Source organism: Apium graveolens, chromosome 1, assembly GCF_009905375.1.
Source record: "Apium graveolens cultivar Ventura chromosome 1, ASM990537v1, whole genome shotgun sequence".
NCBI classification, from domain to species: Eukaryota; Viridiplantae; Streptophyta; class Magnoliopsida; order Apiales; family Apiaceae; genus Apium; species Apium graveolens.
In genome coordinates, this window is record NC_133647.1 from 196,000,117 (window position 1) to 196,018,281 (window position 18,165).

At 33.5% G+C, this 18,165-nt stretch overlaps 2 protein-coding genes across 6 annotated transcripts; one reads left to right on the forward strand and one right to left on the reverse strand.

The window, feature by feature from the left end:
• Positions 1–8,239: 8,239 nt before the first annotated feature.
• On the reverse strand, positions 8,240–17,976 carry LOC141676257 (pentatricopeptide repeat-containing protein At2g20540-like). 5 transcript variants are annotated; one of them, XM_074482105.1, is made up of 4 exons: positions 15,680–17,976; positions 10,202–10,303; positions 8,468–8,833; positions 8,240–8,321 (listed from the first exon to the last, which is right to left on the reverse strand). In XM_074482105.1, the coding sequence occupies exon 1, from the start codon at positions 17,970–17,972 to the stop codon at positions 16,056–16,058; it is 1,917 nt and encodes a 638-aa protein (XP_074338206.1). In that variant the 5' UTR covers positions 17,973–17,976; the 3' UTR covers positions 8,240–8,321; positions 8,468–8,833; positions 10,202–10,303; positions 15,680–16,055. The 5 variants fall into 5 exon arrangements, 4 of the variants coding, with proteins under 4 accessions (XP_074338206.1, XP_074338205.1, XP_074338204.1 ...); XM_074482104.1 differs by having other exon boundaries at positions 8,240–8,340; XM_074482103.1 differs by lacking the exon at positions 8,240–8,321 and having other exon boundaries at positions 8,421–8,833; positions 15,680–15,800; positions 16,041–17,976.
• LOC141676324 (auxin-induced protein 22D-like) lies at positions 11,237–12,677 on the forward strand. Its single transcript, XM_074482107.1, has 4 exons — positions 11,237–11,692; positions 11,790–11,989; positions 12,098–12,197; positions 12,308–12,677. Exons 1-4 carry the CDS (start codon positions 11,484–11,486, stop codon positions 12,381–12,383), a joined length of 585 nt encoding a protein of 194 aa, XP_074338208.1. The 5' UTR covers positions 11,237–11,483; the 3' UTR covers positions 12,384–12,677.
• Positions 17,977–18,165: the final 189 nt, after the last annotated feature.

Below are 18,165 nucleotides of genomic sequence, written 5' to 3' on the forward strand. Positions count from 1 at the left end.
AAAATCACTCATGACTTTATTTGATTTTATAAATTAATAGTCAATCGGTTACGATAAATAGTATCAGAAGTCAAAATGACAAATATATATCGGGATGGAGGAAGTATTACTCCCGCTGTCTAACTTAATTGGCAGAGCCTGATTGGTTGCTTCATTTCATCAAAACTACTTTTATCTACCTATATTATGTATTGTTCTCTGCGGTTAGTTGTTACCTATCTAATCTGGTGTTCGGAATCAAATGAATTTAGATGTTATCAAAAATTTATATGAATTTGAGAAATATAGTTAATTATCTTTTTTGTCACAGTTTCGAATCCTAATGAAGAAGAATTTATGATTATATCTCATGAACTAGAGTCCGGTGCTTAAGTGTGATTCATCTTGATTCACATGGTTTGCAGACTATTGTGTGAGCATGTGGGGTTTACAGTGCTCACCCGAATCGTACCGGCTGCGGGTTTCATATAATAAAAAAAATCGTATATCCAACAATTTTTTAAAAAACTTAAGATAATAGACAAATATTTATTCCGCTATTCAATTCATAGAATCATATAGATAAAAGAGTGAGAGAACTTAAACCTAATATCCTACCTAAATAAAAGTATACAATTAAGTAGAGCTAGCCTTAATAGTGTACATAGTCACACCGAGAACTAATTTTTATGAATTTGACTCATTTTTATCGGTAGATATTTTGTACATGTATGAAATCATCATTATTAATAATATTTCGTTCCAATTTATTTATTTTATTTGACTTTTTATTGTTAAATTAACTCAACTTTAATAGTAGATAAAACTTACTATTTCATTATTTTGAAAACTGAAAAATACATATTAAAATAGATTAAATATGCTTTTTAATGATATATATTATAAATATTTTCAATTAGGGGTCAAGTCCGTGGCAACCGTTTGTAGGGAGGTGTTATATAACAAACAACTTCTAAGCTCTTGGATGAAAGATTGGACGACCTAGATTTAAAATTTCTCTTCCACCAACAGCTGATATTATCCGCGGTCCATAAAACTTTTTCAATAGTTTAAGTAATGTAACATGTGATCATCTAGTCCACATTATTTTATCAAATTTGTTTTTTGTTTATTACATTTAAAATGTAATTTTTTTCTATTTATTTACTTATTGATTTATGTAAGAGTAATAAAGTTAATTTTTCTAAACAAATCACACCTCAAGTAAAATATAATTTTGTTATATTTATTTACTTATTTATTTATTTAAGATAAATAATGTTAATTTTTTTAAACAAATCAGACCTTAAGTTTTTTATTAAATTTAAAAAGATTATGCATAAAAATTTGATAATGCTCATTAAAAATAAAATCTTGCAAAATAATTTGTATTATCATTTGTAACGGTAGTGTATATTAATATTTTTATATATTAATATTTTTATAATTATGAAATTTAAATAGAAATGAGTTGCTTAAAATATATAAAGCTATTTTGTTCTTAATCAAATAAATTCAAAATGATGAAATATGATCAAAGTTTTAAAAGTGATTATTTTAATTTCAATTTTTTATATACTGTTAAGTAAAACAAAATAAAATTTAAAGATACACTATATAAAAATGATTAAATTTCAAATTTCTTGTTATAATTTAAAAATACTATACACTTAATTTTAATTAGATAGTTATAAAAAAATTACTTTATTTTTCAAAAATAAATAAATAAATAGCATAAAATAATATTTTAATATAAAAAATGAAAAAAATATCTATAAAAGAATGCAAAAATGTGAGCCATATGATCACATATTATATTTCTTAACCTAGTAACCGCCGTCGGCGGTACGTTTAAAAAAGTTTTAGAGATCGCGGACAATGTTAGCGGTTGGTATGAGAGAAATTTTAAATTCAGGCCGTCCAATCTTTCATCCACAAATTGTTTGGTATATAACACCTTCCTCGAAAACGGTTGCCTGGACCAGACCCCTTTCAATTATATGCAACATGAAATTTTTAGTTAAACTTGGGTTAGTTTAACAGTAAAAAGTCAAACATGACATAAATTAATAAATTGAGACAATGTAAGGTAGTAAAAGTTTGAGAACTAAAACTTTTAATGTGTGTTCATAAACATAAGTTTGAAATACATTATTAAGTAATCATATACTTTGACATCTTAAGGTGTCATTTGACAATAGCTTCAAGAAAAAAAGGTATTTGCTACTAACATATCATATCAACAAAACTGGATAGAAATTACTTAATCATTTTTTACCAACATGTATTCTGGTATAAATTGTTTTAGTTGGGCCCCAAATTTTGTAAACGTGCCATTTTTTAATGAAAACCTACAAATTCTTGTAGTAAATACTCAATCAAAACCTAGCAATTCTAGTAGGAAAAATGATGTGTCTCTGTAAATTTTCATGTGGCAAGAATCATAGGAAGGCTGCAGAAGCAAAAAAAGCACAATCTGAGGCTGCAAAAGCACATTCCTTATGAAATAAACAAAATGTGAGGAAACAAAAAAAATCACAGTGGTAGTTAAGTTTTAATAGGTGAATTGTTCATTTATCATTTGTTTACAAACTAAACTTAGTGTGTGAATTGTTCATTTGTGCATTTCATTGTAGACTACAACGACACCTTCATCAGAGCAAGCACCACCAAAAAAAGGGGTAGGCCAGTGCATACCAAGGCAGATGACCAGCCTCCAACATAAACTATTCAAAAGAAAAGGAGGGGAAGACCTCCAAAGGCCTCAACTACTCAAATTCAGACTGAAAGGAGACCATCTGGTATAGGAGTGTTAATTGGAGATGATGGACATACATATTTGTCCTCATCAACAACTACAGTCAGATTGACTAGTTCACAGCCATGCACTCCAAATTAAGGTACAGAGGAGTTACAGAGGCAGACAACTTCAAGTCAGCTATCTCCATTTCATTCTCCATTAACAAAAAAATGGAAAAAGAGTTTACACAAGAAGTGAACTGGAGAATAACTGATGGATGCACCTTTTAAGTATTTTATGTAGTAGACTCCATTTGATATGAGACTATGTAATTTTTTTTGGTATGCGACTTAAAACTCTGTAATTTCATTTGCAATCAATCTATGTAATTACTTTTGATATTCAGTTATGAAGTTTTTATCAGTCTAACTATCTATATCAATACAGTTAAATAAGCTATAACTTTAGTAGTAGCAACAAAAAACAATCAACAACATCATGATATAATCAATACTTGCAGTTCAATGTTAATAAAGTTGCAGTCTTGTACAAGTTGCAGTATAATCAAATTACATCATATTCTTGTTTGCTAGTAGTTTAACAGTAGTACAAGTTAACATGATAAATAACACAACAATGGTAGCTCTGTTCCACACCATGGTCTCATTCTTGGATTGCAACATTAGCTTCAAGCAAGCAATTTCAATCTTCGAACATTCTAATAAAGCCTCCAACCTGTTGATTTTTTCCTCTAATGTGACCTTCTCAAATTCTAAATCTCGAATTGGATTGTTGTCTTCACATCTTGTCTGCACTGTGACCTTGTCATACCATAAAAAAACCACAATACTTACTTCGACCCTTGTAAAATGGACATCCGTAAAATTTCAAACCTCTGGACTTTGATTTAGAAGATACCCAGATTCGTGCTTCAACTCCATAGTAGCAACATAAGGCTCCAGCTCGCGAATCAATTGAAGATGTGGACATGATATAAGCTATTGCTTTTCAGAGATATTGAACCCTAATTCAGATTTTTCCCCAAATTTGAAATGAATAGAACCGGGTTATATTTAAATATATATAGATATGACACCTCAGCAAGACTGTCCACATATGCACTATATTTAACAGTTAGAAGTTAAACTTGACGGAATATGGTACAATCCAATCCAAGAGTAACGTTACTGACGAAAATAAATAAAAAATAAGTTCACTGATAGGTTTCTAAAGAAAGAATTACTTGAGTGACAAAAAAATTGATTTTCCCTACAAATATTAGAAGGGATAATGGAAGGTGGAGGACTAATAATTAAGTTTGGTTTCCGTATATCTAATGGGTCTTACCTTTTTGTAGGTTTAAGTCATGCATGACGAATTAGTTTACATAAGAAAATGGTTTTCAAAGGGTTTATTTGACTGATCATGTGCCAGCAAGTAAGTATACATTTCAGATGAGTTGCTGTCTTATTATAACTTTCTTTCATAAATCAAACGGCGTTAGAAAAATATGCATGTCAAGATTGATGACTGGCTAATTATGTGACGACAAAACAAATATTATCTCATCCATGGTAGGTTAAAAGTGAATATACTTTGATTTATGACAATCTGTAAAGAATAAAATTTGTAAAGATACGATTACCCTAATGGTATTAGTCAACTTCGAGAGATCAAACAAATTAGGTTTTTTTTGATATAAACTACAATGAGAAGTGATCCTAATTTTGAACTATATATATTCCTAGCTAGTAGCTAGCTAGCTACTAGAGTGCCATTGGTTATTTGTGATTCTCTCTAAAACTTGAGTTACTTTAAGACAGAATTAAAGATCTAATTAGTTCATTGTGTTGTTAACTAATTAGCTAACCTTTATTCGTAAAGATTCACCTTAAGCGTAGCTGCATTTCTAGAAAATGGCAAGCTTCATTTTTCGTTACAGCACTCAAGTCGCACTCGATGAGTATGATGGTGATACATTGTACGATTATTGTTGTTGAGTAACCAACTCATCTAAAACCTTAAAATATTAGAGAAAAGATCAATCGGAGCTATATCTAACATTTCCTCTTACTGGAGAGCCGATTTTTCGGTCGAAAAGTGGTACACGGGCGCCCATCTTTGGACATAAATTATCTTTCGTGTTTACATTAAATTGTAAGAATATTGAGAGTGGCTGTGAATCGAATATTAGTCCTCCCGCCGGTCTAAACTCTGATACCATGTTTAATAATCAACTCATCTAAAATTTTAAGATGTTAGAGCAAACTCCAACCGGATCTATATTCTAATAATTATATTTGATGTACAAAGGCGTGTCGAGACTTTGATAATTGAATTATTTGAATGAAAGAATCGGAATGTGGTTACGGCATCCATTAATTCTCCGGTTGCATTTAGTTATTCCGTCATCTTGATTGGGGTTCGTCAGAATAAAGGGGGAGGGAGCGTTGTTCCACGTTTAACGATTATTTGCAAATAATTTATAATAGACAAAGAACTCTATAAACAATGACGTGACCTCTATATATTCACATCAATTTTCTATTTAACATATCAAAAATTTTAACGATAAATAATTACGATCATCAATTATCACGGAACAGGACCATTATTTGGTTGGATGTTTAATTCCATCACCATTATTTGGTGATCTACACATACATGAAGAATATATGTAAGACAATATACGTACGCCATTACTTCTTTAGCTGTTGGTAGCTACTGATTTCATATAAACTTAATACCTTGTTCAACATATCTACGTCTTTCCAGCTCAAACATGCCTATATTCAGCTTAGTTGGAATCAATATACCGTACTTCACATTTTTGCATTCAATTATGGGACCAGAATCCAGATCAAGAACTTGCTGGCTGCAGACATTCTTGTGATAGCCTGCTGCCTGTACACATTCCAGGTGTAAATTGCGAGCAACACCTTCTTGGTGTAAATTGCGAGCAGATGCAGGGGCGGAATCAGGATTCTGAAAAGCGGAATTATAATAAAGGGAATTGCATGTTGTATTATTTAACTTTGTTCGAAAATCACTTTTGAAAAACTATTTTCAGAAATTGCATTTTGCATCTTTTTTTTTAAATCCGATTCAACTTGTACCTTTTTCCGTAATCCGTCAATTATCTAGCTCTAATTATTGTTTTTTATAATATAATTTAACTAGCTTTAAAACCCGTGTGATGCACGAGTTTTCATTAATATTTTTATATTATTTAAAATTATAATAATTTTTTTGGATTATTATCTTATTAGTATATTTATAAATAATAATATAAATATTTGTTGTTGGAAGAATTCGAACCTGAATCTTGGATAATATATAAATGATAATATAATATTTGTTATTGGAGGGTTTCGAACCTGAGAGTTTTAGTAATGTATAAAGAATAATATAAATATTTGTTGTTGGCGGGGTTCGAACCAGGGAGTTTGAGTAGTATATATTATTTTAGTATTTGAATCTAACGGTCCTATTTGTTGTTGGCGGGGTTCGAACCTGTGAGTTTTAGTAATGTATAAAAAATAATATAAATATTTGTTCTTGACGGGGTTCGAACCAGGGAGCTTGAGTAGTATATATTGTTTTAGTATTTGAATCTAACGACCCTATTTGTTGTTGGTGGGGTTCGAACCTGTGAGTTTTAGTAATGTATAAAGAATAATATAAATGTTTGTTGTTGGCGGGTTCGAACCAGGGAGCTTGAGTAGTGTATATTCTTTTAGTATTTGAATCTAACGGTCATGATCACTTAATTAAAAAGAACAGTCATAAAGTCATAAATGAGGATAAACAAATCAACCAAAAAAGGCATATCAAATTATATAACGTTTCGGTTATTATAGTATAGTATAGATCGATACAGTTTTAAATTTAAGGATATTACGGATTTTCTCAGATGTAAAATCAAAGTAAAATAAAAAAAAAAAACGATGGACCCCAAACCCTTTAATAGTTTGTTCTTGGAATTTTGGTTTTGTAATTTTATGCATCTCCGTGTACAAATATGTACATAGAGTGGTCCAGATGGGCAGTTAGATGATATATGTGTTGCTCCATATGAGGTGCAAATCAGTACATGATGTTTCACAATACAGTGCCCACGGATTTAATTGCACCAAAAGCTAATTTATCCCCCCACCATTTTTGGTCCATCTATAATTCCCTCCACTTCTCTTTCATATCATTAATTCTGTACTACTCTTTGTGTGTTGGACTGGAACATCTTTGTCTGCTTACTACTGCCAATTTATATCCATCTTTCCCTTCTGCCAATTTATATCCATCTTTCCCTTTGCATGTGAGTTTGTGTTACGGATTATTCATCTTTTCTTCGAGGGTACTGATGTCGAATACTTGACACTAGACCTGACAAATCGGATAAAATCGGTTTCGGATCAGATCTATTTCGGATCGGTTCCACTTTCGGATTATGATATAACTGGAGGTCATTCGGATCGGATCGGATGTGATTTGATTCGGGTCTAATTCAAATTAAAAGCGAATGAAATTCGGTTCGGATATTTCGGATCATAACTTATTTATTTTTTCATGTTGTGAGACTTAAAATATATCTTTTTATTAAGTGTAGTACTTTTAATATAATATAATGTACTTTTACATTAATTTATGATTAAATAATTAAATTATCACGAATATAAGATACAAATATGAATTTTGCTTATTTCGGATCATATTCGGTTCAGATATTATATTGATCGGTTTTGTTCGGTTCCAATTTATAATCGGATCAAGTATTTCAGATCATTTTCGGTTAAATTTTCAGTTCAGGTAATTTTTGGATTGGTTTAATTTGATTTTCGGATAATTATCGGTTTATATAATTCGGATCTCGGATCCATAGATTTCGGTTCGGTTTTTCGGATCCAGACTCATTTTGTCAGGTCTACTTGACACTAAGGCACTCGGACATGAATAACACTTTTACACTAAGACAGTCGGACATGAATACCTATTTTAGGTAAAAAAAAACAGATATTTTTTGAAATGTGTCTGTATTCGGTATTTAGACAAGTATTTATGTTGGACACTTCTAACTCGGTCTAAATGAGACTTCAATTTCTAGCCCTACATGTATGAATGAAAAATTTATCCCGAGAGATTTGTTACGAAAACTCTATCCGATCCATTTGTTCTGATTTACTTCCTCCATCCAAAATTAGTGGTCATATTTGACTTTTATGCGTATTTTAAGGTATCTTGACCGTATATCTCCGTTAATTATTTTTTAAAAAAAATTTGTGAATAAAAATTTAAATCTTAAACTTTTATTCCCAAAAAAAAAGAAATTGAAAAATAATTAACGGAGATATGCTATTTTTGCCCGTTAAATTACGTGCAAAAGTTATGACCACTAATTTGGAATGGAGGGAGTATAACGTAACGGAAAGGATATTGCCATCCTGACTCCTAATACACCAGCTTTGAGTGTCCGTTCACGCACATATATGCATAAGTATGTTGACTGAGTGCCCTTGAACAGCATGATTACTAGTTTACCTCTGGGAAAAGCATTATCAGCACTTGAATGCATTGCTACATCGCCAGCACCATGTAAAGACAGGTACTGATAAATGAAAACCTACCTGGAAAATGAACTTTTATCCACCCTAAGAAAATGACTATACGAAATTCGTAGTTTCGTACGTAGGATGAAAAATGACCAGAGAAAAGTATACTGGAGATTCATGTTATAACGATAAGATGCTATACCAGAACATTGTGTGCCACAAATTCAGCATCCTTGTTCACAAAAATCGCAAATCCTCTTGCCAGTTAATTACAAATTCCATTTAATGAGTCCTGTCAAGTCCATCTTCTCTATATGCAGTAATACTGCAGCACGAGCTGATACTCAAGCACCACGAGATTCACACACACACACACAGCAATATATCTACTCGTTATACACAAACCTTTCATTGTCCCCACGGCCTTTGATCACGATCGCAACGTTTCTCCAACTTTGAATGTTTTCATATCTTGTACCTTTCATGCTCTGCTGTTTGATTAACCTTGACTATCTCAAGTTGATCCAAACAAAGCCATAGATGTCGAATATTGATATATTCTTGTTACCTGAAATGCGTAATTCATCAAGACAAGTTCTCAATTAGTAAAACTAGCTCTGATAGGCTGATAGTCCTCTAACGATTGGCTAAGCTTTCTTACAAGGTTCCTATCCCGTGTCAACAGATATTTATCAGAATGATTATCTCTTTTCGCTTTCACATTTTCCGCAAATTTTATCAAGTTAGGAACCAGCTTAGACTTTTGTTGCGAACACTTCAAAGTAATGTCATTTTTGCTAAGCTTGCAATTTAAGAACTCTAAGATAACAATCAAATGTATCAGAATAGTCATATGCAATCAATGTACAGATTCAGACCTTACATATTCTCCAAGTTACAATGTCCCATACTTCAAAGACTTAATTAGAACTATACCATAGATTCTCTCATATATTTTATTCCTCTCTGTTATCTAATCAGGATAGGTATGTGGATATTAATATAGAGAAATGTACTACCAGGAACAGACACAAAAAGGGCATCTTATTACTTTAATGTATGGTGTACAGCATAAATATTAGTATACTCCACCACTACAGAATATACAAAATTACTCTTTGAATCATTCCATTTGTTTCCTTCTTGCTATCCGATATAATATAGAGGTCACAAGAAATTAAATCAAATTTTAATAATTACATTCGACCATCCAGAAGCCAGGTATCACAGAGAGAGAGGGAGAGAGAGAGAGAGAGAGAGAGAGAGAGGGTGAGGGAGAGAGAGAGAGAGAGAGAGGGAGGGAGAGAGAGAGAGGGGGGGGGGGAGAGAGAGAGTTGTCGTTCGGTGGCTGAATAAATGAGTTGGAATTTGGTTATTAGTTAACGCGGTGAGCAATGATTCGGAAACAACATACATTATAGGGCAAAGTCTTTAGTGAAAGAGAAGATAGAAAAAAATTAAAGCAAGAATGCCAGCACACGCATGGCATATATGGACCCTGATGCTGATAATACTATATGGGATCCTAGGGGTGAGATAGTTGAGAGTCTTGAGACCAAGGAACAAGATATGACAAAGTTCACTGTTTTTCATAATCTAACTTTAAGGTGCTTTACTTTGCTTCATAAACAGCACAGATAGTCATGTTCATGTGCAAAGCATTTGGTGCTAAAAAAAGGTTTTAACTAGAAGCACAAGTAAAAAAATATGATCTGTAAACACAAATACTATAAAACTAAGCAATTCTCTGTACTCTATTCTACATTTAACAATACAAAGTTAACCTTTAAACATTCATGCATCTTATGGTACATTTCCTATTGAAGGAATAAGGAAGATTGACAAGTTCAAGATTCAAAAGTTTTTAATTAAACTGTATCGAATTCTACAGCTGCTCTGAGTAGAAAACTTCGAGAAGAAGACAGAGATGACTTACATGTTTTCCATGTGATTAGGTATCTAACACTTAGGGGGATTCTCCAGATTCATGCACTTAAACAACAGTTCAAATAGTCTATCACAGTTCTATCACAGTATTCTGCAAAATGTCCAAGTAGTTAGCAAAATGCAATATTGCAGAACACAAAAAGTCTCTGAACTTTTTGGAAAATAAGAAGACAAATATTCAAGAGTTCGATATTATGTGCATAGTGTTTCATTATCCGTAAAACCTGATTTTGTCCTGCAAATGGTGACATGAATCGTAAATTTGGAATCTGGTACAAAATATAGACGCGAAACTAAATACATCAAAGTTGAAACTTATATATTATAGAACCAATGGCCTTTTACAAATTCTGCAATAAGTTTTCTGCATATAATGTGTATACCTATTAAAATGAGGGAATCCTTCAACAGACCATTTTGTTTCAGAGAATATAGGCATACATAGCTCAAATTATTCGATCGATAATAGTCTGAATCTGGATGAAGCTACTCGATAAGAACTTTTGATACATTTGAAAGCATACTTACATATAGAGATATGCATAATACATAGTAAAACAATAGTTAATCCATTACATATTACAGACATGTACATAAATTTTGGTGTGTTCATGTGTGTGAGTATTGGGTAAAATGAATGCTGACTCATAGATGCATGACAAACCACATGTATTGTACTAGTATAGTAGCTCTATTATCTTCCTTTATTTTCATTTTTTTTCTTTTTTGTGGACAATATGCTGCTACTAAGAACTTGCTTAAAATCAACCTGCCAAAAAACCTAGTCCCACATGTACATTCTTTGCCCATGCCCAACACCAACAAAGTGACCCCGTAAACTCACAAGAAATGTTAAATCTCGCTTAATCTATCTAATTTTACACCCTTAAATTCATCTTAAACCCTTTAAAATGCATTTTTGACCATCACATTCAAGTCCTGATGTCTTCCATATGGGCGGCTGAGCTTGTCTAACTCTTGTCCCCTAAATGTAGGAGCAGTTGCCTCAAAGATGCCGCTAATGCTACCGACAGCTTAGCTTATCTTTGTCCTAAATTCATGCCCTTCGATAACATTTCTAAGTCACTTCATAGATATATATTCCCTTCTATATAGTCATATACCATATACCTGTAATAATACCCCTTCTTCTGTACTAACAATACAAACTTCTCTTACCTTGTACCACATACTTTTGATCCACCTTCACTTCTAAACAGCACACCTACAATAAGATTCTAGCTTTTTTTTCTTGTCAAGAGCTGTTACAAATGGAAAGCATAAGAATTGAGGAAACAGGTCTCAATCTTGAGGCTACTGAACTCAGGCTGGGTTTACCAGGGAGGGACAAAATTGAAAAAGAGACGATCTCTAGCTTCAACAAAAACAAACGAGCAGCACCAAAGTCTGCTGAAGATGATGAATCAAAGGCTAATGATGATATCAAACATCATCACCATGAAGCTGCACCTGCTGCCAAGTAAGTCACAGCCTTATATAGTTTTATGATATTGTATATAGCTAATGCTGAAATTCTTCCGGGAATATAGAAAACTAATGAGTATGTAAAATTACAGGGCACAAGTGATTGGGTGGCCACCAATTAGATCCTACAGGAAAAATAACTTTGCACCAAAGAAGGCTGAGGCAGAGTATGGAAATTATGTCAAAGTAAGCATGGATGGAGCACCTTACCTAAGAAAGATCGATTTGAAGGTCTATAATGGCTATACAGATCTCTTAAAGGCTTTAGAGAACATGTTCAAACTCTCTATAGGTAATACTAATATAGACTTCTTTGTTTTTTCTAACAATTTACCTATGATTTTTCTGTTAAGATTATATCACATGTTTCTAAATGTATCGCGGTATAATTTGGTTTTAGGTGAATACTCTGAGAGGGAGGGTTACAAAGGATCAGAACATGCACCTACTTATGAAGACAAAGATGGTGACTTGATGTTGGTTGGAGATGTTCCATGGGAGTAAGTTCTCCTTGTCCTGTGTGTGTGTTAGCGGTTGAAGTTCATGTGTGCTATTGGTCTGTTTGTTTATAATTTGTATGCTCATCTCTATCTGTTTCTCATTTCTGCAGTATGTTTATGTCAACCTGCAAGAGACTGAGAATCATGAAAGGGTCAGAAGCCAGAGGATTGGGTTGTGCTGTTTGAAGAAACCTCAAATGACAACAAACAAAAGCTACTGTGGAGGAGATCTCTTCATTGAAGAAAAAATCTTCCAGCTTGGGTTCTCGAAAGACTTCTAAATTTTACTACCTTGATCAGTACAAACCCTTTATCTGGGTATCGACCGGGAAAGTGGGAAGTGAAAGTTTCTTGTAAAAGTTATGGTTTCTTTATGATATATATTGCGAGAAAATCAGTGTTAGTTTTAACGTTCTATTATGATGTCCTTGTTTGTAATATATGATCAGACGAATTAGTTATACAAATTTGATTGCTTAATTGTATGAACTATTCAGAGTACTTTGGTCATCTATCGATCACCCCTATGAAAGTTCATGTACATATAAAAGTAGAAGATATGAGTTGGTCTCCTTGACTGTTTATCTATCAGGAAGGAAGTGTTCTCCAGCCAAAATTCATAATATAAGTTCGAAAAAGAAGTTTCTAAGTAGATATTCTAGTATCATCGGCCAGTAAATTTTTGCAGTTACTATTTGCCACATCTGAAACCACCATGCCTATTGTAGTTTCCGGGTTATCAATTCACCAGGGAACTACTAGGGGCAAGAACCAGAAAATTGTTCTATTAAGTAAGTTTTGTCCACTAAGGTTTCCCTATACATTACTAGAAATAGTGCATACGACATCGGTGATTAGACATCGGCACGTAATCTTATCCTAATTTCTTCTTCGAACTATAGTGACTAATAATTCTCTGACACCTCGCTACTCAATTATTTGTTATCAAGCAAACAGGATTTGACAACACAGAAGTCCGATCTGTACTTACACCTACTAGTATAGATTGATACCGTTAAACCATATCATTTTCAGTCGATTTCAAAATGAGATGGTAGGGAAAAACATTACACGCTCTTTGGATTATACCAAAACAATAATGTAAGCTTTCTATATTTTGGGACTGGGAGTGATTTTTGTGCCTCAACATTTTTAGTTTGAATAGCAAAACTAGTACGAGCATATTATACACACATTTCAAAGTATTTACCTATATATGACACATTTTAAAACCTAAGAAAAATTCATAAAAACAACTTCTAAGGTCTGCCAAAAAACTTACAAAAGAAAGAACACTGATAAGTAGCTTCAAACTCCTAGTCAATTTTGACATATGTTGGAGAACAATGATTATGGTGTTTACCAGCTTACTCAATAACTGACAAAACTCATTGTACTAGAAATCCAGTCATAGTAGTTATCTACCAAGTACCACCTTCACTCAACTGAGGACCAGGCCTTTCCTGGACAGAAGTATTTTTCAAAACATTAATTGATTTTATAAGACAACAGCTCTTAGTGCTTTGACAATGTGCTTTTTAAACTGGTATCACTATTAATAATTATATGTAGATTTGGAATCTAATGTTCAATACATATTAACATGTTCAGGATACATAATTATTTACATTTAAAACAAATAATGAGAAATGCCCAAGAAAAAACTACTTTAACACAAGAACAACAAGAATATGTAGGGTTTAAAATCTTTATTTAATTGTTATTCATGGTTATTTTGAAGGTTATGCTGTACCTCCTGTTGCGGACAGAGAAGGGGAGGGAATTCGGGCCGGTAGGGTGCACACATGGGACTACAAAGACTAAATATAGCATCAACAGCAATAAACCTTGTATAGAACATGAATGTCACCACTACACTGTCACTAAGTAAGCATAAACAATGAAACCTACTAATTGTTAATTTCATAATTTCAGGACTAGAGTAAGGCTATAATGATCATGACACATGAATTTCGGCAGGGTCCATCAACAAATAGTGGTGCAAGAACGATATCAGGTTGCAGACAACCCTAATCAATTTTTTCCAACAAACATATAAAATTTTACAAACCATAAATGAAAATGCCTAACTTAAATTAAAAGAGATAGACGAGTGAATCCAAAGCTGTTACCATATGCATATAATATATTTATTTTATAGTTTTTTAAGTTAATGTCCTTTTAAAAATATAATAAAAACAATTGACATCCTTGCACAATTTTGCGGAATAGGGCAACCAAAAGTGTTTCTTAGTCAATACGCCCTGCTACTTGGTGGTGGGTATGAATGGAGCTCTTCTAAGTAAACTTAAATTAAAAAAATAAGAGAATCTTATTGAGCAGTGTACAAATTTTTTGTGCTTTGTATTATATAGCTTAACGAATATTTATTTGGCAAGTGATGATTGTTTTGGAGCACTGTGCGACAAAGCAAACATCTCACTTATTGTTTACTTAATGGTGGAAGCATGGAATATATTAATCATATATGAAGATAAGGAGTTCATCCCTTTTACCCAGTGCAGAATAAAATCCAAGAATGTAATCTTGCAGCTATCTTTATAACTTTTTTTAACATTAACTTTAATATAAATATACTCAGAAGCGGAGATATGGGCACAAAGGTATCATACACGCACAATGGTCAAATGTCTACCTGTTATCAAGTAGCCTGTAGGTCACATTTTTGCCCTCGACACCCTCTTAACCTGTACATTTGGTAATTCACTCTTAAATTTTAGATTAAGTTTGGTGAACACAGTACACCCGTATTTTTAGTAACTTGTAAGGTCGTCCAGAAAAATAATCAATTCATTTCATTCTTATACCATTCTGATTCTGCCAATCGGACTCAACCTAAGTCTATTCCATTAGTCTCAGCTATGGTTAGAGCAAACATATGTCCGGCGTGTAATGTGGTTATTTTTTATTTATTTTTTTGCTAAATTATAATGTGGTATTTATCTTCAAGTGCCATGTTTAAGACAATGTCAGGCAATCTTTTTCATATTTGAGTTTTCTAAGGACATACATATATATATGTACTACTTTCTTTTATGTCAGTCTTGATGTCTTTTTCCATGTTCACATTTAACTGTAACACAATACTTCGTTTCTTTTATTAAATATTATCATCATACTAATTTTTTCTGCTGGCATTTTGTAAACGAGACTTCTCATGAAGGACTCAATATTAGCTTAGCAGATCAATCGTAAAGTTGAATGTATTGTGAAAACGGACGAGTCAGAGAACAATATTTTCATATTAAATCAGATGCTCAACAAATAATTATATACACAAAAAAAGTGACATCACAGGGAGAATGAAGAAGCTAAAACTGCTAAATAGTAGCCTAGACATCGTACTAGGCTAAAAGTATCTATATTGTGCTACCTCTTCCATAATTAAGATAAACAACTTTCTTTTGAACATATTGAGAGAGGCAGAGAGAGAACTTCAAAGAGTGAAAAAAGATATCTACCTCTTCTGAAGAGCAAATTTCCAAATCCAGATATTCTATCGGGTATAGACTCCGCAGCAGGTTCGTTGATGCATTTTTTCTCTTTTTACTAGGTTCACACCTGACAAATGCTCTTCATTGCCTAAAGTTTCAAGATATTGATAGAATCAGTCAATTATCTACTTTTTAATATCCAATAATCACCAAATAATTAACAATACAGAGTGTTCTACAATTATGTGTCTACTCTATGGTTCTGAAATGACAGTCGGGCAACGTTTACTCTATGGTTCTGTAAATGTGTCACAGGACACATTATTTTCTAAATCCCATTTGATCAGCCAATATCTATATCACCGAGTATAGGGACAAAGAAATGTACTTTAATAGTTTCCCATCAGATATATGAAAGCTTCATATCTTCTGTAAGCAATTCCAAGATACAGTATATGTCATCGGCATCCTTGTGTGAATCATCTGCCATGACAAACTCATGAACAACTGCTTCCAACTCGATCCAACTAGAACCTCTGTTCTTTCTCACTCGTTCAGACCTGATCATTGCTCTTACATTAGAAACATCACGCCATCGTCCAGCTGAAGCATATATATTGGATAGAAGAATGTAGTTTCCGGAATTATCAGGCTCGATCTTAAATAACTCAGCTGCTGCAACTTCAGCTAGTTCAACATTACGATGGACACTACACGCTGCAAGTAAAGCTCCCCAAACAACTGATGAGCGTGCCATGGGCATGGTAGTTATCAGGTTATGTGCTTCCTGAAGGCAACCAGCACGGCCAAAGAGGTCAACCATGCAGGCATAGTGCTTCTCTGTGGCTTGAACATCATACTTTTCAATCATTTGTTTAAAGAACCTCCTCCCTTCCTCAACTAGACCTCCATGGTTGCAAGCACTCAAAACACCGATAAAAGTTACTCCGTCGGGTTTTATATTTTCTCTTTGCATATCATGAAACACAGAAATGGCTTCATGTCCCAATCCATAATTTGCAAAAGCTGCAATCATTGAACTATAACAAAGCAAGTCTTTTTCTAATGTCATATGAAACACTTTCGAAGCCTTTTCAATGCTTCCGCATTTGGCATACATATCTATCAAACTGGTTATGACATGTAAATTAGAATAGAGTGAGGGTCCAATATAATCATTAATAACCAACTCAGCCACATCCAAAATTCCCAAATGTGAGCAAGCTGAGATAATACCAATAATCAGAGTTACATCTGGCTTAATACCCTGTTCCTTAAACTGTTCAAAAAGTTCCAAAGCACGGCGTGGCTGCCCATTTTTTGCATAACCGCAGATCATTGTAGACCAAGAAATCAAATTCTTCTCTGGCATCTCATCAAACATAATCCTTGCCTCGTTCAAATCACCTGATTTAACATATCCATCTACCATCATAGTCCACGAAGCCACATTTTTACAAGGCATTTTTTCAAAAAGGCGTTTAGCAGATTGAAGGTCCCTCGCCTTGCAGAACCCTGATAATATTATATTCAAGGTCCCGACTTCATGAATAGGCATTGCTTCAAGTAAACCAGCAGCAGCAACAAGATCTCCAACATCAACATATCCAGAAATCATTACATTCCAAACAGCCAAATCTCTCATAGGCATTGCCTCAAAAAGAACCCGTGCCTCCTTCATATCACCGGCCTTCACATAACCACTAATAATGCTCGTCCAAGAAATCAAATTCCTCTCTCCCATACAATCGAAAAACTCACGTGCAACATCAACTCTACCATTACTTCCATACCCCAATATCATTGAGTTCCACGTAACAACATCCGTCTCATTCATCTCATCAAACACCAATCTCGCCAAACCAATCTCTCCGCACCTCATAAACAAATCAATCATAGCATTCTGCACCATCACATCAAACACAAACCCGCATTTCCAAACAAACCCATAAACCGCCTCCCCGTCTCTCAATCTACCACTCCGAGCCAACGCCTTAACCACCGACATAACAGTAAAATTCAAAGGCAAAACCGACAACTCCAACATACAATTAAACATACGAAACGACTCGATATACTTCTGATTCTCAACATACCCATGAATCATTGAAGTCCACAAAAATGTATTTGGTTCAGGACATTGATCAAACAGCTTACAAGCATAATCAGTTTCCCCGAAACGAAAATATAACCGGAGAAATTTGTTTAGGACAATGTCGGAGGAGTTTACGGAGCCTTCGATAACGAGACGAGAGTGTAGAGTTTTTAGGTTTTTGAGAGTTTGACATTTTTTGAGTTGGTTGAGGACTGTGTGATTCATTTCATAGTGGTGTAAATGGCGGGAGCTAACTGTTTTTTTGAAATATGAGTAACTGATTTTTATATGGGCCTGAAATGTGGGCTTTTGGTGTAAAAGCCCAGTTTGTTATTTGGATCAGATGTAAAGGACTAAGGGTTAAATTTGTATTTTAACTTCAGAAAAATAAAGATGCATGTACAAATGTGTATCTTTT

Coding starts and splice junctions, on each gene's coding strand:
- LOC141676257 (XM_074482105.1), bottom strand. CDS start 17,972: ATGAATCACACAGTCCTCAACCAACTCAAAAAATGTCAAACTCTCAAA.
- LOC141676324 (XM_074482107.1), top strand. CDS start 11,484: ATGGAAAGCATAAGAATTGAGGAAACAGGTCTCAATCTTGAGGCTACT. Junction 11,693..11,789: donor GAAGCTGCACCTGCTGCCAA/GTAAGTCACAGC, acceptor GTAAAATTACAG/GGCACAAGTGATTGGGTGGC. Junction 11,990..12,097: donor CATGTTCAAACTCTCTATAG/GTAATACTAATA, acceptor ATTTGGTTTTAG/GTGAATACTCTGAGAGGGAG.